The 25,194-nt window shown below is 39.8% G+C and overlaps 2 protein-coding genes across 4 annotated transcripts in view; one reads left to right on the top strand and one right to left on the bottom strand.

Moving 5' to 3' along the window:
• The window catches only part of LOC100338196 (transport and Golgi organization protein 1 homolog), an 85,572-nt gene that overhangs the window by 20,358 nt on the left and 40,020 nt on the right, over positions 1-25,194 (bottom strand). For 2 of the 3 annotated variants that reach the window (XM_070064947.1, XM_070064948.1), the window contains exon 2: positions 1,584-1,684. In XM_070064947.1, coding sequence (XP_069921048.1) covers positions 1,584-1,684 — 101 coding nt within the window. Of the gene's footprint in view, positions 1-1,583; positions 1,685-25,194 lie in introns of those variants that run through there. The other variant, XM_008251147.4, reaches the window with a different exon arrangement.
• LOC138843238 (ankyrin repeat domain-containing protein 26-like) overlaps positions 3,986-25,194 on the top strand; it is a 36,998-nt gene continuing 15,789 nt past the window's right edge. Inside the window, exons 1-6 of the mRNA XM_070064699.1 lie at positions 3,986-4,151; positions 4,240-4,573; positions 9,991-10,063; positions 13,094-13,157; positions 17,308-17,501; positions 25,051-25,188. Coding sequence (XP_069920800.1) covers positions 3,986-4,151; positions 4,240-4,573; positions 9,991-10,063; positions 13,094-13,157; positions 17,308-17,501; positions 25,051-25,188 — 969 coding nt within the window. The remainder of the gene's footprint in view (positions 4,152-4,239; positions 4,574-9,990; positions 10,064-13,093; positions 13,158-17,307; positions 17,502-25,050; positions 25,189-25,194) is intronic.

Here is a 25,194-nt window from a genome sequence, read left to right as displayed (position 1 = left end):
CTGTGCATTTTAAGAGAGGAAATTCATCAGATTTCCACGTGGGTGATCAATGATATCCACAGCCCTGGAGAACATAACTAAGGATGGGAGGCTGGGGTGGCCCTGGACATAGACGTTGTCTATGGAATGTTTCTTTAACTCGGCAAACCAGTAAAGGCTCTGCTTATGTTCTGCGATAGTCCCTGCCTTCTTTGTTCTTTGCCTGCACACATGCAGATGTGATGCCACATCCATTTATCCCTGTGACTTCCCTTCATTCCACAGGCTGCCAGGACCCAGTGAAATAGGAGAGTTTTGTGACTCTGATGCTCCTTATTTGATATCAGGTGGAGAAGCGCCTATCCCTTCCTCTACTCTGGTTCAGCATTCATTGGTGTTGCTTGCATCCATCAGACTGATATATTTGTACACGTGAACTTGTGCTCTGCCCTTCAATATGGATGTAGGACTATCCTCTTCTTTCCTAGGATTCACCTATGTGCCTGAGCCCCATGGGTATCCCCTCAGTACCATTCATGGGCACCAGTCACCCCCTACACTCTCGTGGGCTCTTAGGCCTCATCCAGCACCTCCACCTCCAATGTCTGGTATGATGATCTTCACTGAGGGAACTGACTTGTAAACTATATCGATCTTTTCTCTCATTGTAAATCATTACAAAAATGTCCCAGATGGTACTGCAGGGATTTACAATACAAGGGTGAGGTTGTCTGGGGCCCTGTAACTTGGATTGATATTCTGATGACATACAGTGGGCTACATCACCACCCCAACAGCAGGTGACAGCAGGTGTCCATTTAGATGAGGAAAGAGATGGCCTACAAAAGCAAAAATGCAAATGTGACATGGGAGAGGGGTAATGTGCCTGGCTCTGGAAGGGGTAAGATCTGTCCCTGACTTTGAGGAATGAGAACCTTACAACAGGGGAGCAACACAAAGCACGCAGTACAGAGCTGGTGATCACAACAGAGGCACCAGTGACGGGCATAAGAGTACAAAGGCGAGAATGGAGCTCCTGGGTGTAAGTGGGGGGGGGGGGGTGGATAGGAGGAGGAAGTGTAGAACTTTATTGCCTATGTATTAATAAACATTTTATATTATCTGTCCTTATGAAAATTAAAAAACAGCAAATAGTAATAGTCATTACTATAGAAAAATTATTTCTTTAGCTTGTGGAGTTTTTCTTTAAAGATGTTGAACTTTCCAACTGTATTAAATCATTCTTGCAATCCATTTATCAAATATGACCTGAACACATAGTAGTAGTAGTATCATGATCTAGGCATTCCAAAACCTTGCAAAATTCAGAGCTGACACAGTTAGTGACTGACTTGCCCCACTGACATCACTTTGGGTTTCTGGGTGTATGATGTGGGCTGCCTGCCTTGAGGTGCAGAGGACTAGTAAATGGAAAGAAAAAATTGCCAGCTCTGGTATGCATGGCACCTACCTTGCTGCTGAACACCTCATACAGGAGGGCTGTGCTTTCTCCTGTGATTGGTATGGAAGGTTAGTCAGCTTTTCATTACTTTAACATACAAGAGAGGAGCTACTCAGGAAAGAAAATGCTTATTTTTGCTTACAGCTCGGAGATCCTTAGTTGAATATCGGACAGCCACATAGACTAGCTCTGGTGAGGCTGGCGATGGTGAAGCCTGTGTGGAGGGATGATCCCATGGTGAGCCTGGAAACACAGCGAGAGACACAGCAAGCATGCCAAGGTTAAACAACCAATCTTCTCATGAGAACCACTCTCTGAGGGCAAGCCTGCAAGACCTAAAGTCTCCTCCAGCAGATTCACGTAACAAAAGCCATAATTAGAACAAGTATCTACTTTAAATTGATCAATTGTCAACATAAGACTCTGGAGTTTAAATGAGCTGGGGGAGCAAGTCATATCCAATCCATAATAGAGAGGTTACCGTTTATTAAAGGTCAATGATAGTCTTCCACCATTCAAATGACACAGTAAAAACATGTGCAAAGATAGGCAGAGAAACACAAGTTAACGGGGATCCCAGAAGTAGCATGAAAAACATATGGCAATATGGCCTATGAAATAGGAAACATGTCAGTGCAGGTGTTCAGACACCTCAGCAGTCATCTGAACAATATAAAACAAAATTTAATCCTCACTTCAATGTGAATAGTAAAGTTATAAATGATGGCCATGGTTTAATATTGAAAGTGAAATCATGGGTATTTCTCCATGGATAATGGAAACCTCAGTTGATGTTTTAGGGATGAGGTCAGGAAACTTTGCTGACTGGGTGTCAATTCAAGTGGATTAGCAATGTACCTTTTCTCATAAATCATTTCATCTGTAACTCACTCATTCAAATAAATAAAATAAATCTTAAAAAATCAGAAGTGAGAACTGAAATACTGGTATTAATTTTCATTTATTCTTCATAGATTTCATGCTAATGTTGGAAGACTATTGGGAATTGCAACAAACTTTTAGCTTATATGTGCTATGGGCATGATCAGGGTAGAGCATCTAAACTGGTATGTCCCTGTGGCCTGTCATCAACAGCAATGCAGCATACCCAGGGCTGGAGGCTTTCAGGATTCCAACTCTGCTCAGCTGGAGATAACGGGAAAATCAGGAAGGACCAAGAAAGAAACTGCTGTTAGGCAGTTAAATACTTTAAAACCTTGTTTGGAAGTTGTACTCACATGTTTCTTACTCAAGTTATTGAAATCACATATACACAAATGTGGGTATTTCAAAAAGTTGATAGAAAATTGAGGTAAAAGTTTGTTTTGTTGCAAAAACTGTTTGAGATGGTAATTCACAATAATTCATGTAAAATGTGTAGTACAGGGGTAGACCTGTGGCCAGCCAGTTAAGACACCAGTTGGAACACCCACATTCCATTTCAGAGTATCAGGTTTTGCGTTACAGCTCCTCTCTGCTTTTTTTTTAACTATTTATTTTGAAAGCCAGAGTTGAGAGAGACAATGAAGCCAGAAACTAGCAATGTCTGGGCCCCACGTCAGCAGCAGGGGTCCCAACACTTGAGCCTGCTTCCTCTGCTTATTCCAGACCATTCTCAGGCAGCTGGATGGTAAGTGGAGTCGCCAGGACACAAACCATGGCCCATATAGGATGCTGCATCACAGGCGGCAGCTTTAACACCACGTCACAACACTGCCCCTTCCCCAGCTCCTCTCAATTCCAGCTTCCTACTAACGTGCATCCTGGTATGTCACAGGTGATGGCACAAGTATTTGGGTCCCTGTAACCCAAATGGGAGACCGTGATTGAGTTCCTAGCTCCTGGCTTCAGTGTGGCCCAATCCTAGCCATTGAGGGCATTTGGAGTAAGAACCAGTGGAGGAGCTGGGGGCGCTCTCTCTCTCAAATAAATAAAGTTCAAAATTAAGAATTAAACAAAGACAATATTTATCCAGTAGGACTGTTAACAAAAGATTGATTCTGTTAAAATTATTTTCCTAACTCAATTAAAATCTAATCCCACTAAAGAATCCTCCGATTTGGCAAAGTAATTAACAATTCATCTTAAATAATGTAAACACTACCAAAAGAACACTAAAAAGAGGAGTAAGGAGGCAGAAACTTGATACTGTAACGGACATCAAAATGCTGTACATTTTATTGATAAAAGGTAGTGGTTCTGTTTCAGGAAGCAGACAGTAACACTCAGAAACAGAACCTAGGGACTTCGGATAAAATAAAGTGACCTTTAACCTAATGCCAAAAGATGAACTGTTGAGTACAGAGAGTCTCTGAAAAGCTGTTTTCAAAAGAAGCTCTTAAATATTACACTATGCTCCAAAAGTCGTCATGGACTAAAGATTCACTTAGGGAAAATCGCAAGAAGTGAAAGTCAGAAAACCTTAAAGGTAACCCTGAGCCAAAGAGCAAACAACACGAGGTGTGCATAAGTGGGGTTGTGTGTTTTCTGCAAGATGCGCATTGAGTTCTCACAGACTTTCACATAATGACACATACCGCCACCATGCAGGAACTCATGAAAACAGCCTTTTGTTGTGGACCCCCTAAATTTCAAGGGATACTGGCTGGGACCCAGAAGGATGTAGAAGGGGTCATAAACCAGGGGCAAGGAACGTCTTCCCGAAAATTAGGCCTTCATCGTGGTGAAGTTTCCACCACTGGAGTCCCAGGTGAGTGCAGAGATGGCTTGTGCACAGCGATGAGTCTTTCTTTTGCAAAACGTCCCTAACACTCAGGCAAGTATCCTCAATTTTACAGGCAGAATAATCGCTGTTTGGGAACCCCTGGAGCTTGCACATGCGCAGCGAACCGGCCGCCCCCCCCTCCGCCGCACGCCCCCACCCCTACCTCTCCGCACACGCATTCCCTGGCTGTTTGGCCACTGTTATCCGCCCAGAGCCAGGGCTCCAGAGCCGCCGGCAGGGGCGATGAAGAAGATTTTCACCTTGGCGGGTAGGAGGAGCCGGCGGCTCTTGGGCTTCTCCGTTGATACCTCTGAGGATTCCGGGAATCAATCGCGGCTGGTCTATCATCCGCGCCAGAGGGTCCGCGAGAAGATTTGGCTGGGAGAAAATGACAGGGACCAGAAGAGGTAGGGGACGGCGAGCTGGCAGTGACGGGAGAAGCCCGCACCTCCCGGGGCCCTCCTGTCACCGCGATGCAGGGGTGGCCACCTGTGCTGACCCCGCAGCGCCTGGGACAGGGAACCCGAGCGCCTCGGCCGGCTTCTGAGAAGCTGCAACAGAGCCAAAACTTCAGCTGCTTCTCCTCTACTCACAGTTCTCCTCACAGACTGCTGTATTGGCCACTTAAAGTGACATCATCAACCAAACTCGACAAAGCTTAGTGTACACGCTAAACACACACACGCACTGCTGTATGCATTATAGAAAAGTGGAAATGAGAAAAACAATTTCCATAATATATCAGTTTCTGGGCTGAAATTGTTTGAGTGGAATTCAGTATCCCCCCCCCCCCTTTTTGGACAGGCAGAGTGGACAGTGAGAGACACAGAGAGAAAGGTCTTCCTTTGCCGTTGGTTCACCCTCCAATGGCCACCGCGGCCGGCGCACCGTGCTGATCCGAAGGCAGGAGCCAGGTGCTTCTCCTGGTCTCCCATGGGGTGCAGGGCCCAAGCACTTGGGCCATCCTCCACTGCCTTACCGGGCCACAGCAGAGAGCTGGCCTGGAAGAGGAGCAACCGGGACAGAATCCAGCACCCCGACCGGGACTAGAACCTGGTGTGCCGGCACTGCTAGGCAGAGGATTAGCCTAGTGAGCCGCGCACCGGCCTCCAGTATCCCTTTTATATCTGTGCAGAAGATCGTTTCATGTTCCTGAACAGGAAGACTCATTTTTTTCTCAAAATGTGAGCTTCTTATCTGTTTTTCTATTTTATATAACCAAATAAAAGAGGAGGGGTTTAAACTTTTTGGGTTATACATGCTCTTATTGTTTTGATGACACTGATTTGTAATATATAAAGAATGGCTTTGAGGTTATAAAAATGTGCGAATTTCCATATTTTACTGACCACTGAACAGACCAATAAATGAAGACAAGTGACTAAAAATCCAAATATACATAAGAATTTATAATGATAGTGGTTACATTTCATATTACTAGGCAAAGGTGGATTATTTACAAATGATGCCTGTTGATTTGGGAAAACTGGCTAGGATTTTATGTCACAAAACTACATTCTTGATGTACTAAATATTACCAATTTTAAATACACAAAACGAGAAAAATGCTAAGGGAAAACACAGTGCCTATCATTGGCTTTGTGTGGTCAAAAGCCTTACTAAGAGTTTCCTCAAAAGCAAGCATTCTGAAGGTTCACTGAGTAAAATAAAAACTAAATCCCCCTGGCATTTGGCACAGGGGTTCAGATGCCGCCTGAGACACCTGCATTCCATGGATGCCTGAGGTGAAGTCTCAGCTCTGCTTCCAACTCCAGTGTTCTGGGGATGTAAGCCTGGGGATGATGGAAGTGAAGGTGCAAGTAGTTGGGTCCCTGGAACCCAAATGGGAGACTCAGATTTCTGGGTTCCTGCCTGCCCCAGACCTGGCTGTTGCGGGCACTTGAGGAATCAACCAGAAAATGGAAAGTTCTTTCTGCCTCATTCACTTGCTAGCTCTCTTCTTTTTAAACAAAAAGAAAATAAAAAATAAATTTTAAAATTAAAATGACTTGTATAACAGAAATACCAAAATAAATGACAACTATTTTCCAAAACACTTACAAAATATATATTTCAGATGAAAAATCCACTTTACAGAGAATTCTTTGAAATAAACAAAGTACCTTTTTTGCCAATTAGCAACCAATGGCATAGAAAAAAGGATTTATTGTCCTCGGTAAGAGAAAGAATTTTTAATAATTTATTTATTTGCTAATTGTCCCTTTGTGACTGGCTTATTTCACTCAGTATGGTGTTTTCTAGATTCCTCCGTTTTGTTGAAAATGACCAGATTTCATTTTTTCCCACTGTGTAGTATTCCTTAGTTTACATATCCCATAATTTTTTTATCTAGTCTTCCATTGACAGGCATTTAGCTACTGTGAATTGAGCTGCAATAAATATGGAGGTGCAGATAGCTCTTTTATTTGCTGATTTAATTTCCCTTGGGTAAATTCCGAAGAGTGAGATGGCTAGGTCATATGGTAGGGCTATATTCAAATATCATATATTCTCCATGATCTGTGACAACTAACTGAGCACCTAAAAGGAAACCTGTAGAAGTGAAACTGACACTATGAGAAGCAATAACTTGACCAGCCCTTGTTCTGTCTAGGAACAGCTCACTATTTTATTCTTTTTAGTATTTTCTTTTTTTATTTAATACCATTGGTTGAACTTTTTACTTAACACAAAATTATTCTTAGTTGTTTAAATCCAATTGAAAATTGATCCCTGTTTAAAAAAAATGAGTGTGAATAAGAGAGGGAGGAGATGTACAGTTCAGCACACATTCCCAAGGACTTACACCTAAGAGTAAAGCTAAGAATTTGTCATGGGACTCCAAATTCCATTATGTTGGCAGGTGCTAATGGCATCTTACACATTAAAGTGGTCATATTAAGTGTGTAACTGATCATATAGATAGGACTAAGTGTCAAAGGGATCTTATAAATAAGATCAAGTTTCTGCTAATAATAATAGATAGAATTAAAAAGAGAAAATGATCCAACATGGGAAGCGGGATACAGAGCAGACTCATAGAATGACAAATGCCCTAAACAGCACTCTGGCCTCAGAACCATCCCTTAAGGCATTCTAATCTACCTAATAAGAGGTCATCAAAGCAGGATGTACTTTTCTCTGAAGGGAAGAGAGTGCTTCCAATTTGCTTGTGGCCCTGTCTAAATACTGATGGAGTTTGTGGACTCAATAGACTTCCATAGCCTTGGCAGCTCATAACAGGAGCCTCAGGGGATCACTGAGGTCATGAATAAGAGTGTAAATTGTTAAATCAACAACAGGATTCACTGTGCACTTTGCTCCCCATGTAGGACCTCTGTCCTTAATGAGTTGTACTATGAGAATTAACAGTAAAACTAGTGTTCAAACAGTACTTTATACTTTGTGTGTCTTTGTGGGTGCAAACAGCTGAAATCATTACTTAGTATAGAGTTGATCTTCTGTGTGTAAAGATAATTTAAAATGAATCTTAATGAAGAATGGGATGAGAGAGGGAGTAGGAGGTGGGACAGTTTGGGGGTGGGAGGGTGGTTATGGGGGGAAAAACAGCTATAATCCAAAAGTTGTACTTATGAAATTTATATTTATTGGGGCCGGCACCAGGGCTCCCTTGGTTGATCCTCCACCTGTGGTGCCAGCATCCCACATGGGTGCTGGGTTCTAGTCCCAGTTGCTCCTCTTCCAGTCCAGCTCTCTGCTGTGGCCTGGAAGGGCAGTGGGGGATGGCCCAAGTGCTTGGGCCCCTGCACCTGCATGGGACACCAGGAAGAAGCACCTGGCTCCTGGCTTCAGATCAGCGCAGCACTGGCCATAGTGGCCATTTGGGGGGTGAACCAATGGAAGGAAGACCTTTCTCTCTGTCTAGCTCTCTCTCTCTCACTATCTATATAACTCTATGTCAAATAAAAAACAAAACAAAACAAAAAAATAAATTTATATTTATTAAATAAAAGCTTTCTAAAAATAATTTATTTGAAAGACAGAGTTACAGAGATGGAAAGAGTTGATGGAGAGAAAAAGGGAAGGAGGTAGAGAGGGAGAGAGGGAGGTAAGGAGAGACAGGGATGGAGGGATGGAGGGATGGAGGGATGGAGGGGGGGAGGGAGGGAGAGAGGGAAGAAGTCTTATCTACTGTTAACTTATCAAATAGTCACAACAACCAAGTCTGGCCAGCGTGAAGCCAGGATCCAGGAACCCCATCCTGGTCTCCTATATGAGTTTCAGGGGCCCAAATACTTAAGCCACCTTCCACTTCCTTCCCAAGCACATTAGCAAGAAACTGTACCAGAAGTTCAGCAGGTGGGACCCAAACCAGAACTCTGATACAGGATGCTGGAATTCCAAGTGGCAGCTTAATTCGTTGCACCACAATGTCAGGCCTCAAGACAAAAACTTTAAGTTAAAATGGGAATTAAAATACTGTTTTCTATCAATTTGTGAGAATAAAGAGAAGAATGTACAGCGTTGCTTAAAGGTTATGTTGCCTATGTCTTTTAAAATAAACAATTTCATGTTATGTATTGTACAACATTTTAAAATGCATGCATTCTACTCTTCAATATACAACAGTATACTCTTCAATATACAACAGTATATTTCAAAAGTAGCCAAAGATAAATCAATTTATTTATCCAGCACTACTTAAAATAGCAACTTGCTAAGAATTCCCAATGGATGTTACCAACTATAATGCATCTACAGGATGCAGTCATGTATGACCACTGAAGGTGGCATAGACAGATATATGTGGGCATGCACAGATATATCTGGTATGCCACGTAAGAAAAAAATCAGTTTATGCATATGTTAGCTAAGAAAATGTACAAAATATGATAAAAGGAGATATTTCAGGCTGGTGATTTATATGTGAAATTTTCTTTTTTATTTGTTATCTCTACAGTGAACACATAAAAATTCTAATAAAAGGTTAATAACAGAAGAATCCTTGGAAAGAGTAAAAATATGAATCTTGCAAGATAAAATGAGTTACTTGCAATTAAATGTTTATGGATTATTTTTACTAACTTTTAACCTCTTCCAAAGTAAAAGAAATCTTTTTATCTGTGTTTCTATTATTATTTATGCTTTTAATTATATATTTTTCATACTATAAACTTTATTGCTTATGTATTGATAATAACCCTTTTATATCATGTGTCCTTATGAAAATTAAAGAACAGCAAATATAAATGGTCATTACTATAGAAAAATTATTTCTTTACCTTGTGGAGTTTTTCTTTAAAAAGATGTTGAACTTTCCAACTGTATTTAACCTTCCTGCAATCCATTTATCAAATTTGACCTGAACACATATTACATAGTACACATATTCTCTCAGGACTCTAGCATATTTCAAAACTTTGTTTTTCTGTCCAGTATCAGCAAGTTGAGAATTAAAATTGAAGCAATGAGGGGCCTGTGCTGGGGCACAGGTTAATGCACCCATATAGGTTCTAGTCCCAGATGCTCCTCTTCCAGTCCAGCTCTCTACTATGGACTGGGAAAGCAGTAGAAGGTGGCCTGAGTGCTTGGGCCCCTGCTCCCACGTAGGATACCTGGAAGAAGCTCCTGGCTCCTGGCTTTGGATTGGCACAGCTCCAGCCATTGCAGCCAACTGGGGAGTGAGCCAGAGGATGGAAGACCTCTCTCTTTCTCTTTCTCTTCCTCTCCTCTCTCTCTCTGCAACTCTGATTTTCAAATAAATTAAAAAAAATCTTTTTAAAAGAGTAAATTTAATTATATGAAGGATAATCAAATATACAGATAACTGATCTCTCACACTTTTATGTATTTTTCTCTAAAGACTTGCCATCAAACTTGATCTTGGTGATCCATTGTCTAAATCAGAAGAAAAAGATTACGATTTTGATGCCAAGGTAAAATGCTCTATTATGAATCAAATTTTCTTGGTCAGAATTTAGTTTTATATATTATTTACTTTTAAAATTGAGCAGTGCTCTATGTATCATCGTCTCACATGTTTAATGGAAAGTTGGTTAGAGAAAATAATTTTATAGAAATATGATTAGTTGTAATTTTAAAATGCTTTTAGTTTGGTAAATATCAAAAATTAGTATACACTTTAAAAAGGTAAGAGTGAAAAGAATGGGCTGAGAAATATATAGGGGAACATTAATAGGAAACACTTTACTGCACTAGAGGGAATATAAAATTTGGTCAAGGGTGCATTTGTAAAACACTGTGACTTTCAAATCATATCAACCTTTTAGAAAGGGTATGCCTCAAGAAATCATGAATGAACCAAATTAGCTGTTATAGTAATCATGGGATCTCCCTAGTGTGCTTCAGTTCTGAAAGTGTTAGCGTATGTCAGGGAATTTTTTTTTCTTTTCTTAGTTCTTTTATTTTGCCATCATGTAATTTTTAGGAGACAATTTTCCCCATTTCTATTCTTGGTTCTGAAATTTGACTATTGCAATATTAGAAATTATGGAAATTTCAAGTTTGGATCACAATGGATGCTACTCTTTTTTCTAAGTCATTGCATTAATAGCATAGTTAAAACTCTGCATATAAGAGAACACATGTTTTTCTCAATACAATAAGTTCTAGAAGCAGAAACTCTTAACAGCATATGAAAAAACTTAATTTCAGAATTTTTTTAAAAAGATTTATTTTATTGGCCAGCACCATGGCTCAATAGGCTAATCCTCCACCTGCAGCGCCGGCACACCGGGTTCTAGTCCCAGTTGGGGCACTGGATTCTATCCTGGTTGCTCCTCTTCCAGTCCAGTTCTCTGCTGTGGCCTGGGAAGGCAGTGGAGGATGGCCCAAGTCCTTGGGCCCTGCACCCGCATGGGAGACCAGGAGAAGCACCTGGCTCTTGGTTTCGGTTCAGCGCAGTGTGCCGGCTGCAGCCCACTGGCCGCAGTGGCCATTGAGAGGGTGAACCAATGGAAAAAGAAGACCTTTCTCTCTGTCTCTCTTCTCACTGTCCACTCTGTCAAAAAAAAAAAAGATTAATTTTATTTATTTGGAAAGACAGAGTTAGAGAGGTAGAGACAGATAGAGAGGCTTCCATCCATCGTTTACTCCCCAGATGGCTGCAACAGCCAGAGCTGCACCGATCTGAAGCCAGGAGATTCCTCCGGGTCTCCCACATGGGTGCAGGGGCCCAAACACTTAGGCCACCTTCTGCTTTCCCAGGCCATAGCAGAGAGCTGGATCAGAAGAGGAGCAGCTGGGACTAGAACCAGTGCCCATCTGGGATGCCAGCACTTCAGGCCAAGGCATTAACCTTCTGCACCACAGACGCCAGCCCCAGAAATATTTTGGATTGTTTTTTGTTAAAAAAAAAATCAACCTTAAGTCCTTATATCACATTCTAAAGATTAAAATTTTAGAAATTTTTGTATTTGTTACTATAAATATTCATGTAAGCTTCTTCATCACTGTGAGCTATTGGAAATTAGGTAATATTTATACATTTCCTAGAGCACTTAGAAATAAGGTATTAAAAGGGAGATCCAAGATTGTTAAATAAGGAGAAACGTGTTGATTTTGGCCTGAGAGAGATAAAGAAAAGCAGAGTAACTGCATTCCCAGGAGAAGCTGAAGAGAGGTTTGCAGCGGAAATTCTACAGAAAGAAGAGAGACACCATGGAGCAGTGTAGACAGTACAAACACCCAGGAGTGAGTGGGAACATCACCAGCAACTCCCACAGCCAGGGACTGTAGGAGATACTATCTTCTTGAAGCGAAATGAGAGGAGTCTGCAGCAACCTGTTTGACTGGTGATATCACCAAAGGGAGATCTTTGCACACCAAACTTTTGATTTTGTTCTGGAACACTAGCAGGGTCAGGGTGTCCACCTAACCTCATGAAGGGAGAACACATGGTTTTCTTCTGATCCCCCCATAAAGGCATCTGGCAACTAGCAGGGAAGAAATGCCATCTTAATAAGACAAGCAGAGGCTGTTGTGGCTTGCTTGCATGCACAACTAGGGAATGTTATTGGAGGGATAAACCTGAAGTCCCCACTGACTTTGATTCTGGCTTGTTGGGTGGCAGGGGGCAGGATGCCCACTTAGGCTTGAGAGGTGCTTTCTGCCCCCTACTCTATCATGTGCACCCAGACTCAACCTACCAAGGTGGAGCACTGACAAGCAGCTGGCTCTGGGAAAACCTCTAGGCTATAGACAGGACAGCCTGCTCCCTGTGCCTGTGGAGCCCTGCATGCTATGACTGAGCATGCTGTAACGCCATGATAGGGCATGGGGGATAGCTGGTTCTCTAGGAATCACTGTATCCAGCCTCTGAGGCTCAGATTTCACTGAGGGCCTGGGGTGGGTCATTGCAGAGGGTTCTGGGCTCACACTGAGGCCAAACAGATCCTTTTTGTGGTTCCTGTGAACGTGTGGGTGGGGAGTATAGTCACTGTGGGCTCACCCTGGGCATGGAAATGGGTGTGGAATTTCATAGTCAGAGAAGATCCCTCTGAGTTTGGTACTGAAGCTGCTGCCTGAAGGGTAAGAATGCACCATCCCTGTGATAGTCCAGGAAGAGGAAAGAATGGACCGAGTCCTGGAACAGTGGATCTCATTCAAATATCAATTTGTTTTTAGCACTGGGGAATGGCCAGGACATATGAAACGGGATAACCATATTTCCTGTTATTTTTATATTATATGTAAAGAAAAATGTGTAAATAAGTGCCTACCATATTTGGGAAGCTAAGGAAATAAATACTGCTCTTAAATATTGCTATAACTTTTTGAAGATATTTACTGGGAAAAACTCACTTTAGTATCAATATATGCTTCTCTTACTTGTAAGCTGAACTGCTTTTAAAATTTGAAATTTGTTTCTTTGCTTAGAACCTGTGAAGTATTTATATAACTTATTGTTGACACTATTACAGCATATTTCTAAATGTCCTCTTCAGAAACATGTTGGCAAATATGGGCCTGCTGACCAAAGAAGGAAAGATATAAATGAACAACTACAAGGTAAGAGCTAATTTTTTAAAAGTCATTTGACAGAATGTTTGTCTAAAATATGAGCACAGATAAGTTCTAATAATAAAAGGAACTAACCTATTATATGCATAGTAAGGAAAAAGGTAAGTAAAATGCTGATAAGTTTTGCATTTTATCAGCCATCAACAACAGCTTAAATTGTGAGTGCCACTGAAGAAACTGAATTTCAGTTCCATTTAAAGGGAATTTTTGATCTGAGGAAAATCAAGACACACAGAAGTGAAAAAGAGGAAATAAGAGTAAGAAAGGTAGAGGATACAGGAAGTAAAAAAAAGTAGTTGAAACATGTATATCGGGTGGAGGATGATAAAATAATTGTTTTTAACCTTTTAAATAGTGAATTTTTTGCAATGACATAATTTTAATCCACTCTATAATCACATGCTTAATTCACCACTAACTACAACATTCAACAAATAGAAAGTAGGAAGACCACAGTTCCACAGGTATATAAGCAATCATATCACAAGATTCCCTTTCATCCCTGTAAATTTTTTGTATTCTATATTAATTGCCACATATCAGAGAAAACATGGTATCTGTCTTTTGAGGACTGGCTTATTTAAGTATAATGGTTTCCAGTTGCATCCATTCTGTTGTGAAACACAGGACTTCATTCTTTTTACATCCTTGTAGTACATATACCACATTTTATTTCCCCAGTCATCAGTGGATGGACATTAGGTTGATTCCATATCTTAGCTATTACGAATTGAGCTGCAATAAACATGGTTGTACAGATCACTCTTTTTTTAACTGTTATTTAATAAATATAAATTTCCAAAGTACAGCTTTTGGATTACAAGATCACTCTTTCATACACTGATTTCTTTTCATTTGGGTAAATTCCCAGGAAGCAGATGGCTGGGACATTCAGTGGGTCTAAGTTCAGATTTTTGAGGTATCTCCATACTGTCTTCCACAGTGCTTATAGCAGTTTACATTCTCACCAACAGTGGATTAGGGTAACTTTTTCCCCACATCATTTCTAGTATTTGATATTTGTTGATTTCTGTATAAGAGACATTCTAAAGAGGTTTGAGGTGAAACCTCATTGTGGTTTTGATTTATATTTCCCTGATGACTAGTGATCCTGAGTATTTTCTCATGTAGCTATTTGACATTTGAATTTGATCTTTTGAAAAATGCCTGGTCAAGACCTTTGCCCATTTTTTTAAAGATTTTATTTATTTATTCAAAAGTCAGAGTTACACAGAGAGAGAAAGAGAGCAGAGAGAGATCTTCCATCCACTGGTTCACTCCTCAATTAGCTGCAACAGCCAGAGCTGCACAGATCTACAGCCAGGAGCCAGAAGCCTCCTCTGGGTCTTCCCACGTGGGTACAGTGGCCCAAGGACTTAGGCCATCTCCTACTGCTTTCCCAGGCCATAGCAGAGAATTGGATCAGAAGTGAAGCAGCCGGGACTCAAACTGGCAGACATATGGAATGCTGGCACTACAGGGAGTGGCTTCTTCTGCTACACCACAGTGACAGCCCTGATGCCCATTTCTTAATTGGATTGCTTATTTTGTTGCTGTTGGTTTTCTTGAGCTATTTATTTATTTAATTAATTTTATTATTGGAAAGGCAGAATTAGAAAGAGGGAGGGGGAGAGAGGGGGAGAGAGAGAGAGAGAGAGAGAGAGAGAGAGAATCTTCCATCCGCTGATTCACTCCCCAAATGACCACAATTCAGGAGCTTCTTCCGGGTCCCCCATGTGTGAGCAGGTGCCCAAGGACCTGGGTTGTCCTCCACTGCTTTCCCAGGCCACAGCAGAGAGCAGGATTGGAAGTGGAGTAGCCAAGTCTTGAACCAGCACCCATAGGGGATGCTGGCACCACAGACATCAGCTCTACCTACTACGCCACACCGTCAGCCCCTATCAGGAAGTCTTTTCCTATACCAATGTCTTGCAGAGGTACCCTGACATTTTTCTTTAGTAAACTGATAGCATCATGCCCTAGATTTATATCCTTGATTCATTTTGAATTTATTATTGTAGAAAGCATAAAGTAGGGGTATTTTTTCTTTCTTCTGCACATGTAGATCCAATTTTCCAAGCACCTTTTCTTTTCTCCAATGAGTGATTTTAGCTAACTGTCAAAGATTAATTAGTTATAGATGCATGTATTAATTTCTGGAGTGTCTATTCTGTTCCACTGGTCTACATGTCTATTTTTGTGCCAGTACCTGGCTGCTTTGATTATAACTGCCCTTTAGTATGTCTTGAAATCTGGTATGGTTGTGCCTCCAACTTTGTTTCTCTTTAAGATCGTTGTAGCTATTCAGGGTCTCAGAGCTTCCATAGCAATCTTAACATCCCTATTCTAGATCTGAGAAAAATGCTGTTATTTTGATTGGCATCTCTTTGAGTCTCTTAATCGCTGTTGGTATTTGGACAATTTGGTGATATTCTCCTAATCCACAAGCAAGCATGATTTTTCCACTTTTTATCTTCTTTCTTTAATGTTTTATAATGTTTTTATAAATGTTTTATAATGTTTTTCATTGTAGAGATCTTTCACATCCTTAGTTAAATTTATTATAAGGTATTAAATTTTTTGTAGTTATTGTGAATACTAACCTTACTAGCTCTTTCTCAGCCATGGCATTCTCTGTGTTTACAAAGGCTGTTGATTTTTGGTCCTGCAACTTTAAAAAACTTTTTATGAATTCCAATAGTCTTTTAGTGGAGACTTTCATTTTCCCTATATATAGGACCATGTCATCTGCAAATAAGGACAATTTCACTTCCTCCTTTCCCAGCTGTATCCCTTTGAGTACTTTCTCATGCTTAATGGCTCTAAAACTTCCACTGAGTAACAATGGTGAACATTTACTATTCATTTATTTGAAAGGCAGAGTTGCAGAGAGGCAGATGGAGAGAAATAGAGAGGGAGGGAGGGAGGGAGGGATTTTCCATCTGCTGGTTTACTCTCCAAATGGCCTCAATGGCCACAGCTGTGCCAATCTGAAGCCAGGATCCAGGGGCTTTTCCAGGTCTCCCATGTGGGTTCAAAGGCTCAAAGAGTTGGGCCATCTTGTACTGCTTTCCCAGGCCATAGAAGAGAGCTGGATCAGAAGTAGAGCGGCCGAGACTCAAACTGGTGCCCACATGAGATGTCGGCACTGCAGGTTGCGGCTTTACTTGCTACACCACAGCGCCAGCCCTATGTCTGCCCTTCTCTCTGGCATCACTGAACTTCTTGGTGATGCCCGCTTCACCAGCCCCTATTTTTCAGACAACTACATCCCTGTTTCATGTTTTCCCCTCTCGATAATGCCTTGCGTGCTGTCACTTTTTTCTGTCCTCTACATATTTTAAACTAACCTCAGTCTTTAAATCTCAGGTCAGGAATCATCCATAAAAGAGCCATCTATGTCATCTTAATTTACATCCTTTAAACCCCAGTGCCTAACACTTATCTGGCACACAATAAAAGCTGACTAAAATAAGTAAAGACTATTCGTACAAAGACGGTTATCCTACTCTGCTCTAGAACACTGGAAGTTATTCCTTGTATCCAACTGTACTCCTGAACCCATTTACCAACCTCTCTCCATTCCCTCCCCCCCTCCTCTTTCCAGCGTCTCATAATCACTGTTTTACTTTGTATTTCTATGAGATCCATTTTTTCAGCTTTTACAAGTAAGAACACACAGTTTTTATCTTTCTTAGCCTGATCTATTTCACTTAATATAATGTCCTCCAGATTCATCCATGTTACTGCAAATGACAGGATTTTATGCTTGTGACTGAATAATATTCCACTGTGTATATATAACCATGTTTTCTTTATCCATTCATCTGTTCATCTGTCAATGTAACACCTGGATTGATTCTATATTGTGGTTATTTTATATCTTTATTTTATAAAGATTACAAATTATATCTAACTGTTCCATGTGGCACATTAAAGTAATTATACAGATCTGTCAAGGAAACTAGTCTTAACAATGCAAATTACAATCCATTAAATGTATTAGGCTTAGGACACATTCCTCGCTATGGTGGTCTAGAAAGCCTTTTTATATTTGGAGCTTACTTACACCAAGGAAACACAGCATATGATTACAATAAAAGTCACTATACAGGAACAATTTTTTCTGCTATTACAGACTCTTACAAGAAAACAAAGCCAAAGAGGAAAACGATCAAGAAGCTACTATGTGACAATTGGAGTAAAAACAATGATAAACACATAGAAGCTGAAATAGAAAAAAATAGTTTTTCTCTACCACACAATGACTTACAAATTACAGCCTGGGAAAAGCAAGAAATTCTTAAAGGAAATCAAAATAACCAGCCACAGGTCTGTATAAACTTAAATTTACAGTTTGATATTTTTTAATTTGCTTTAGTATATTATTGTTACAGCATACACCAAGTGAAAATATATTTGATAGCAGATTTAAAATTAATAGATCATAATTTAATAGTCAATATAAAATATTTAGTTAAAAACAAGAATTTGGAATTCAGAAATTTGGAATTGAGGAAAAAAACCCTAAATATTATTTGCTTTCCCATTCATATATACTTCTTCCATGATACAAACAGTAATGTAAAATACTGACTCATATGATTAAGTCATTAATTTTTGTACATTATGTTGTTGACCATTGAGTTGGCTGAAAAAATAATCATTGCCAATGGTTCAAAATTTGCAGTTTTTTATTCCTAGACTTTAATGTCAAAGTTAAAAATTTCATCTGCTTGGAATGTAACTGGCTTGAGCATCTACATTCAGGGAGAGAATTCGGTAAAAAATCAACCCAGTTGCTTTTTTTTCTGACAGGCAGAGTTAGAGAGAGAGAGTGAGAGAGTGAGAGAGAGAGAGAGAGAGAGAGAAAGGTCTTCCTTTTTCTGTTGGTTCACACCCCAAGTGGCCGCTATTGCTGGCGCTTTGTGGCCAGTGTACCACGCTGATCTGAAGCCAGGAACCAGGTGCTTCCTCCTGTTCTCCCATGCGGGTGCAGGGCCCAAGGACCTGTACCATCCTCCACTGCATTCCCGGGCCACAGCAGAGAGCTGGACTGGAAGAGGGGCAACTGGGACAGAATCCGGAGCCCTGACTGGGACTAGAACCCGGTGTGCCAGTGCCACAGGCGGAGGATTAGCCTAGTGAGCCACGGCACTGGCCCCCAGTTGCTTACTAAGAGTCACAATTTCTAGCATGGGACCTTTGATAAGTACAGACAACTTTCTAACTTGTTATATTGTAAGCAGAAAAAAGCTAAGTATATATAATATTTTAGCCACTGTCATTATTGGATATTATAATATAGTAGAAGTAGACAGGGACAGATTATATGAACAGGTACTTCAAACTGTCATAGTAAATAATTTGAATTAAGCTTAGGAATTTCTTTAATTAGGATCAATTTATTTTGTCCCTAATAATTTAACATTTGCCTACCTTGCAGTTAGTTACTTTTCTAAAATATATGTAGGGGATCATTATTGAAGGTATAGTAATGTAAAATGTTTTTTAGTAAACCTCTATCCTATCAAAAATAACTTCTGAATTCATTTGTAATCAATTTAACACATGATGAATTAAGTTTATTTCAAATAGACACTGACACTATTGCTTCTCGGCTTTTTGGCTAAGATCAACTGCAGTATCAAATAAACACTGACAAAATTGTCTTCTTGTTTGCATTTTTCTCTTCTATTAAATTAACATAAGTTACTTTGTACTTTTTTAACAATCCAATGATTTGGGAGTAGCTAAATATACAGTAAGAAGTTCAACAATTATATTATAATTACTTTCTATGTTTTATTTGCCCACACTTGATTACATAAATTTCATTTAAGAACTTTCACTGTCATAAAATACATCTGAGAGTCACAACAACCAATTTAATTTTCTACTTTTGCATTGAGACTAGAAATCTCAAGAACCAGAGATGAATATGGGTTGTGATAAAAATGATACACCTTCTAATTTAATCATTAATAATTTGATTATGGGAAAAAGATGCAATTGGAGTGTCCATCTCTTTATTAGTCCAGGCATTTCCTGGGGAAAGAAGAACCTAGATTTGAAAATCTCTTTAGGGCGTATTTATATCCAAGGTCCCCAGAATGTACTAGCTAATCTTTCTGATCTTCATTTAAGTAAAAATGAATTATAATGTGAAAATGATAATAGAGTAAACACTAAACATTTTTAACACAAGTGAAAATTTTTGTGATACATAAAATGGAAAAAAATGAATCCAGAAGTAGCCACAGTTTAAATGAATGAATACCAAGAGTTAACTTTCAAATGACACACAAAAAAATCAAGAGGAATATCACTACTTGGAAGTTAGACACCAGATGAATGCCTCAGCCAGGTAGTCAAGAGAAGCTTTTGGAATTTGGGCATACCTGCTCAACAGAAATGAAATGAGGCACATGTTTCAAACAAAAAGGCAATAAAATGATAATACAATAGGAAAAAACAGTCATGGAGAAGGAATACAAAAATGTATCTAACCATGAGATTTGCAAAAAACTAATGAACATGATTATTGTGCCTTCATTATGTAATTTTTTCTGTTTCACTCCAACCATTGGAAGTTATAGTTCACAACCACTCACTTTAAGTATTTTAGATCATGTTGGTTAATAAAGAACAATAAGCCTTGATGAGTATGTTTTTAAATACATACCATAAACCTTCACCAAAAATTCAGTATTTAACTCCAAAGTAGAAAGTTAAGTTCTGAAGGTACACTGAGTTTTTAAAACAAACAAAAAATTTAGAAATATTACCTTTAACAGTGAAAGTATATGAGGTTTTATGCCCCCCCATAAAGGTATTCAGTAATTTCCCAATAACACAATCCTAATTTATCTGATTAATTTGATGAATTCATATGATTCTGCATTATGGAATTATATTATCACCATTATAGTGCCATAAAATGCCAGGGAAGGCCACTTTGGGAGCTCTGATCAATCGTTAACCCTTCTTTGTGCTAGTCTCATTATCAGTACTAAAATAAATACTTAAATATATTCTAGCTATAAAATTTTACAGTTATTAAATATGAACTGTAGGGAGGACCTCATTTTTTTTTGACAGGCGGAGTTAGACAGTGAGAGAGAGACAGAGAGAAAGGTCTTCCTTCCGTTGGTTCACCCCTCAGAGGGCTGCTACAGCCAGTGCTGCACTGACCCAAAGCCAGGAGCCAGGTGCTTTCTCTTGGTCTCCCATGCAGGTACAGGGCCCAAGCACTTGGGCCATCCTCCACTGCCTTCCCGGGCCACAGCAGACAGCTGGACTGGAAGAGGAGCAACTGGGCAGAACCTATGCCCCAACCGGGACTAGAACCCGGGGTGCCAGCACCGCAGGTGGAGGGTTAGCCTAGTGAGCCACGGGGCCAGCGGAAGGACTTCATTTTTGTCAATACCACATTACACTTCAGTAGATTCCCCTTGTTCCTTTAAGGCAAACTTTGGTTGATATATTTCAGGGACTCCTTCACTTCTTTGATATCCCAGGATGCAAATGAGTGAAGACTTGTTAAGACCCCGCCTGCAGTGCTTGGGCCCCTGCACACACATGGGAGACTGGGAAGGAAGCACTTGCCTCCTGGCTTCAGCCTGGCCCAGCCCCAGTTGTTGTGGCCATGTAAGGAGTGAAGAAGTGGATAGGAGAGAGTATCCCCCCCCCTTCTTCTTCTCTGTCATTCTTCTTTTCAAAAAAAATGAAATAAATTTTTCTTAAAAAGCAGCAGAGGGGGAGAACAGCTTACTGCAGAGAAGGGAAAGAGTTGTTAGTGAAGCTCCACAATGGCACATCCTCTCATCTGGCTGCTTACTATGAAATCCAGGTGGTGAAGACAGAACACAACACGTTTTATGTCTTTGTCTTCTTATTTATGCCAAATAAGGAATAAAAATGTTATACAGTGAAGAGTAAGTGGGAATAAAACAGTAAAATTAAGAGGGGCCCCATTTGGAAGTTTTGAAAATTCAAGAATAATTTAAACCAAAAATTTACAAAAACTTCAATGACATGTATTGATGAAACTAAGTAAACCAAAAATATTTCATTGACTGAAATCATGATAAAACTAATAATTAAATAGTAACATCCATAAAAATGTTTTTATTGCACAAGGAGTAACTTAATATGAAATTTTTCATTAAAGTTTGAACAAGAAATAAAGACACACTAAAGTAATGAAATGGGAACGTCAGAAGACCTCCCTTATGATGATGATCATGGTGGTGGTGGTACATTAACTCAACAAATAGAGAGTGGAAAAACTGATTACCAGCAACTTCCTACTAAAGAGGATGAAGAACATAATGGGTGAGCCTGCAGCAATATTTTACAGATGACCGTTATTGTCCTATCAAACTAATTCTGATTTGGGCTAATATTAATGAATATAAACTTCTGCACATGTACTAGGGATCTTCAGTCTTGCTTTATAATAAAAAATACAAATAAATATTTAAATATTATCTTCCTAATCATATTGATGCATGTTATATTTTTAAGACAATAACTGGCCGGCGCCGCGGCTCATTAGGCTAATCCTCCGCCTTGCGGCACCAGCACACCGGGTTCTAGTCCCTTTCTGGGCTCCGGATTCTGTCCCGGTTGCCCCTCTTCCAGGCCATCTCTCTGCTGTGGCCAGGGAGTGCAGTGGAGGATGGCCCAAGTCCTGGGGCCCTGCACCCCATGGGAGACCAGGAGAAGCACCTGGCTCCTGCCATCGGATCAGCGCGGTGCGCTGGCTGCAGAGCGCCGGCTGTGGCGGCTATTGGAGGGTGAACCAACGGCAAAAAGGAAGACCTTTCTCTCTGTCTCTCTCTCTCACTGTCCACTCTGCCTGTCAAAAAAAAAAAAAGACAATAACCAAGCGAATATGAGGACAAAAACATTTTCATAGAGTGTTGGTAAATAAAATTGGAAGTCCTTTTGAAGGGTAACTTAGTAGTATGTATCAAAATTTGGTATATGTTATCCCTTTAACCTTGCAATAGATTCACTCTAGGACTAGGCCCTACTTGAAAACATGGCCTATTTTGCACACATTTGTTAGCACATCCATGATAGTATTTTGCTGAGAATTTTTTTTATCTTGTTCATCAGTGATATTGGTCTTCAGTTTGCTAGGTTCTCCCTCATGCACTATATCCCCAGTGGCATGGGATGCCACAGTCTGCCCTTACCTCACTCTCTAAACCTGGTGTCTCCTATAGCCCCCAGCTGCGAGATTGGTTGACCTTTGTGATACATTTATGGAGAGGGCTTATCTCTGACAGGCCATCTTTCAGAAATGAAAATTTGACTTGATTAGTTGGAGAGTGAGGCTAGTAGTCATTAATTAACTGAAGAGATTTAAAACTGGTTGTGGGTGATTATTTCTTACCATGGCTACAGGGAAAACTTAAGATGCTTTCCATTTAACAATTGCCTTCAGGGGCAAGCCTAAGTGCAGCAGACAAGATGTCCATTGAGATGTCATCCCCTATCAGAGTACCCGGGTCTGATATCTAGCTTGGACTCTTAACTCCTTTCTTGTTCCAAAATGAATTTTTAAATTTCCTACAAGGTTACACTGTAATCAACAATATGAACTAAACATACTGAAAAGAAGGATACATAAAATGTATGGGGTATCCAAGAGCCTACTCTTGGATAACAGTAATCAAAGTTTTGTGAAAGAAATCTGAAGGTAATGTCTCAAACTAAATCGTTTTTAGAGATACATGTATTTCCTAAAGATTAATCTTTTCTAACCACTACGTACAACTATAAATAGCAATCATTAAAGATTCATTAATTTAAATCACCTTTCGTAAATCAAAATTAATTAGGAATATGTGAAGAAAAGGTAATTTTTGACTTGTAACTTTACTTCAAAATTCCTTTTGATAAACTGGTTATCAATTATCAGAACGTTCTTTCATCACTACCTTTCAAGTATATCTGCCTTTGGAAGATATTAAAATGATAAATTAGTAACAGGAAAATTAAAAAATAAAGATACTTAAGAACATAGACATTTCATTATAATAAACATACTAACATGATAACAAAATGATTTTTTTAGTTTCTAACAAACTGAATTTTAAGATAAGTATATGTAACTGTATATTTACCTTAAAACAAGTAAAATAGAACAGGTAATGTTCATGCATTGTCTAAAAATTTAGGGAGCAGTTAAGAAGGAAAGAACAACAATGCAGTAAGGAAGTGACAGTGAAACAACTTGAACTGACCCTAAGAACACTAAAAATGGAATTGGAGGCTGTAAGAAATAATTTTAATCAGGTAAATTAATCTTTGCTTTATTCTTTATAAATATCATTACATCTATATCTATATTTATATCTATATATGTATCTATATAAACTTTAATGTCAGTGTTGTGGTGTAGCAGGTTAAGCTGCTGCTTGCAGATGCTGGCATTCCCACACAGAGTGTTGGTCCCCATCCTCATTATTCCACTATTTTTTATAGGCAGAGTGGACAGTGAGAGAGAGACAGAGAGAAAGGGCTTCCTTTTGCCGTTGGTTCACCCTCAATGGCCACCGCAGCCAGTGCGCTGCGGTCAGCACACCACGCTGATCCAAAAGCAGGAGCCAGGAGCTTCTCCTGGTCTCCCAAGGGTGCAGGGCCCAAGGACTTGGGCCATCCTCCACTTCACTCCCTGGCCATAGCAGAGAGCTGGCCTGGAAGAGGGGCAACCGGGACAGAATCCGGCACCCCGACCAGGACTAGAACCTGGTGTGCCGGCACCGATAGGCAGAGGATTAGCCTATGGAGCCGCGGTGCTGGCCATTATTCCACTTTTGATCTAGCTCCCAGCTAATACACTTGCAAAAGCAGCAGAAGAGGGCCCAAGTACTAGGGTCCCTGTCATCCCTATGATTCGAGACCCGATTCCGGGTTCCTGGCTTTGGTCTGGTATAGACCTGGTTGTTGCAGTCATTTGAAAAGTGAACCAGCAGATGGAAGGTCTCTTTCTGTCTCTTCCTCTCTCTCTGTATGCTCTGCCTTTCAAATAAATAAATACATCTTTTTTAAAAAAGATATAATTAGATTTAACATAACACAAATTGTTATCCTAAAGATGAATTATATTTACTGCTAAAATTATTGATTGTAAATCACAGAGCCTAGTGAGACTCAGTACATGCTTCCTGCATGAAGCAAAAAATGGCGAATTGAGATTAGTCACTCACGTGTTAATGTAGACATTTTATGTTAAATACATAGTTTATAAATGGCTTTTAAATTATAGTGAAGCTAGCAAAACGTTTTATAAATAAACTTCATTTATGATAACATGTGACTGTACTTAAGAAGTATTTTTGCTTTGAAGAATTTGGCTGTCATTTCTCCTATTAAAATTTAAATAATTGGGGCAGGTGCTGTGGGACAGCAGGTTAAGCTGCCGTCTGCAGTGCTGACATCCCATATGGGCACTGGTTTGAGTCCCAGCTGATCCACTTCTGATGCAGCTCCTTTCTAATGTGCCTGGGAAAGCAGTAAAGATGGCCCAAGTGCTTGGGCCCTTATACCTATGTGGGAGACCTGGAACAATCTCTTAGCTCCTGGCTTCAGCCTACTCAGGCCTAGACATTGCAGCCGTTTGGGAAGTGAACCAGATAAAAATCTGTGTGTGTGTGTGTGTGTGTGTGTGTGTCTTCCACCCTGTATTCTGACTTATAAATACATAAATATTTCTAAAAATTTTGAATAATTCAAGTGACAAGAAGGTCTTTAGTAGGTTGCTTTCTTGTAACATTTATTTTTTCTTAGGTTCTGCTCTTACTCTTTATGATTTTTTTCTTTTCAAATGTTTTAAGACCAAAAAGTTAATGAAATGTGTCTCTAGGTTGAAGAAGCGCAAAACAACACCCAGAGACATCTTTCTGCAAAAGAGAAGGCCATAGTATTCAAAGACGAAATTCTGATCATTCACCTTGGCAAGCAAAAAGGGACAGAAATGACTAAAATGAAAATGAATGATGAGGTATTT

The sequence above is a fragment of the Oryctolagus cuniculus genome, chromosome 19 (genome assembly GCF_964237555.1).
Source record: "Oryctolagus cuniculus chromosome 19, mOryCun1.1, whole genome shotgun sequence".
NCBI classification, from domain to species: domain Eukaryota; kingdom Metazoa; phylum Chordata; class Mammalia; order Lagomorpha; family Leporidae; genus Oryctolagus; species Oryctolagus cuniculus.
The sequence above is the reverse complement of the archived record's forward strand: the minus strand, read 5'-3'. Positions and strand labels throughout refer to the sequence as shown.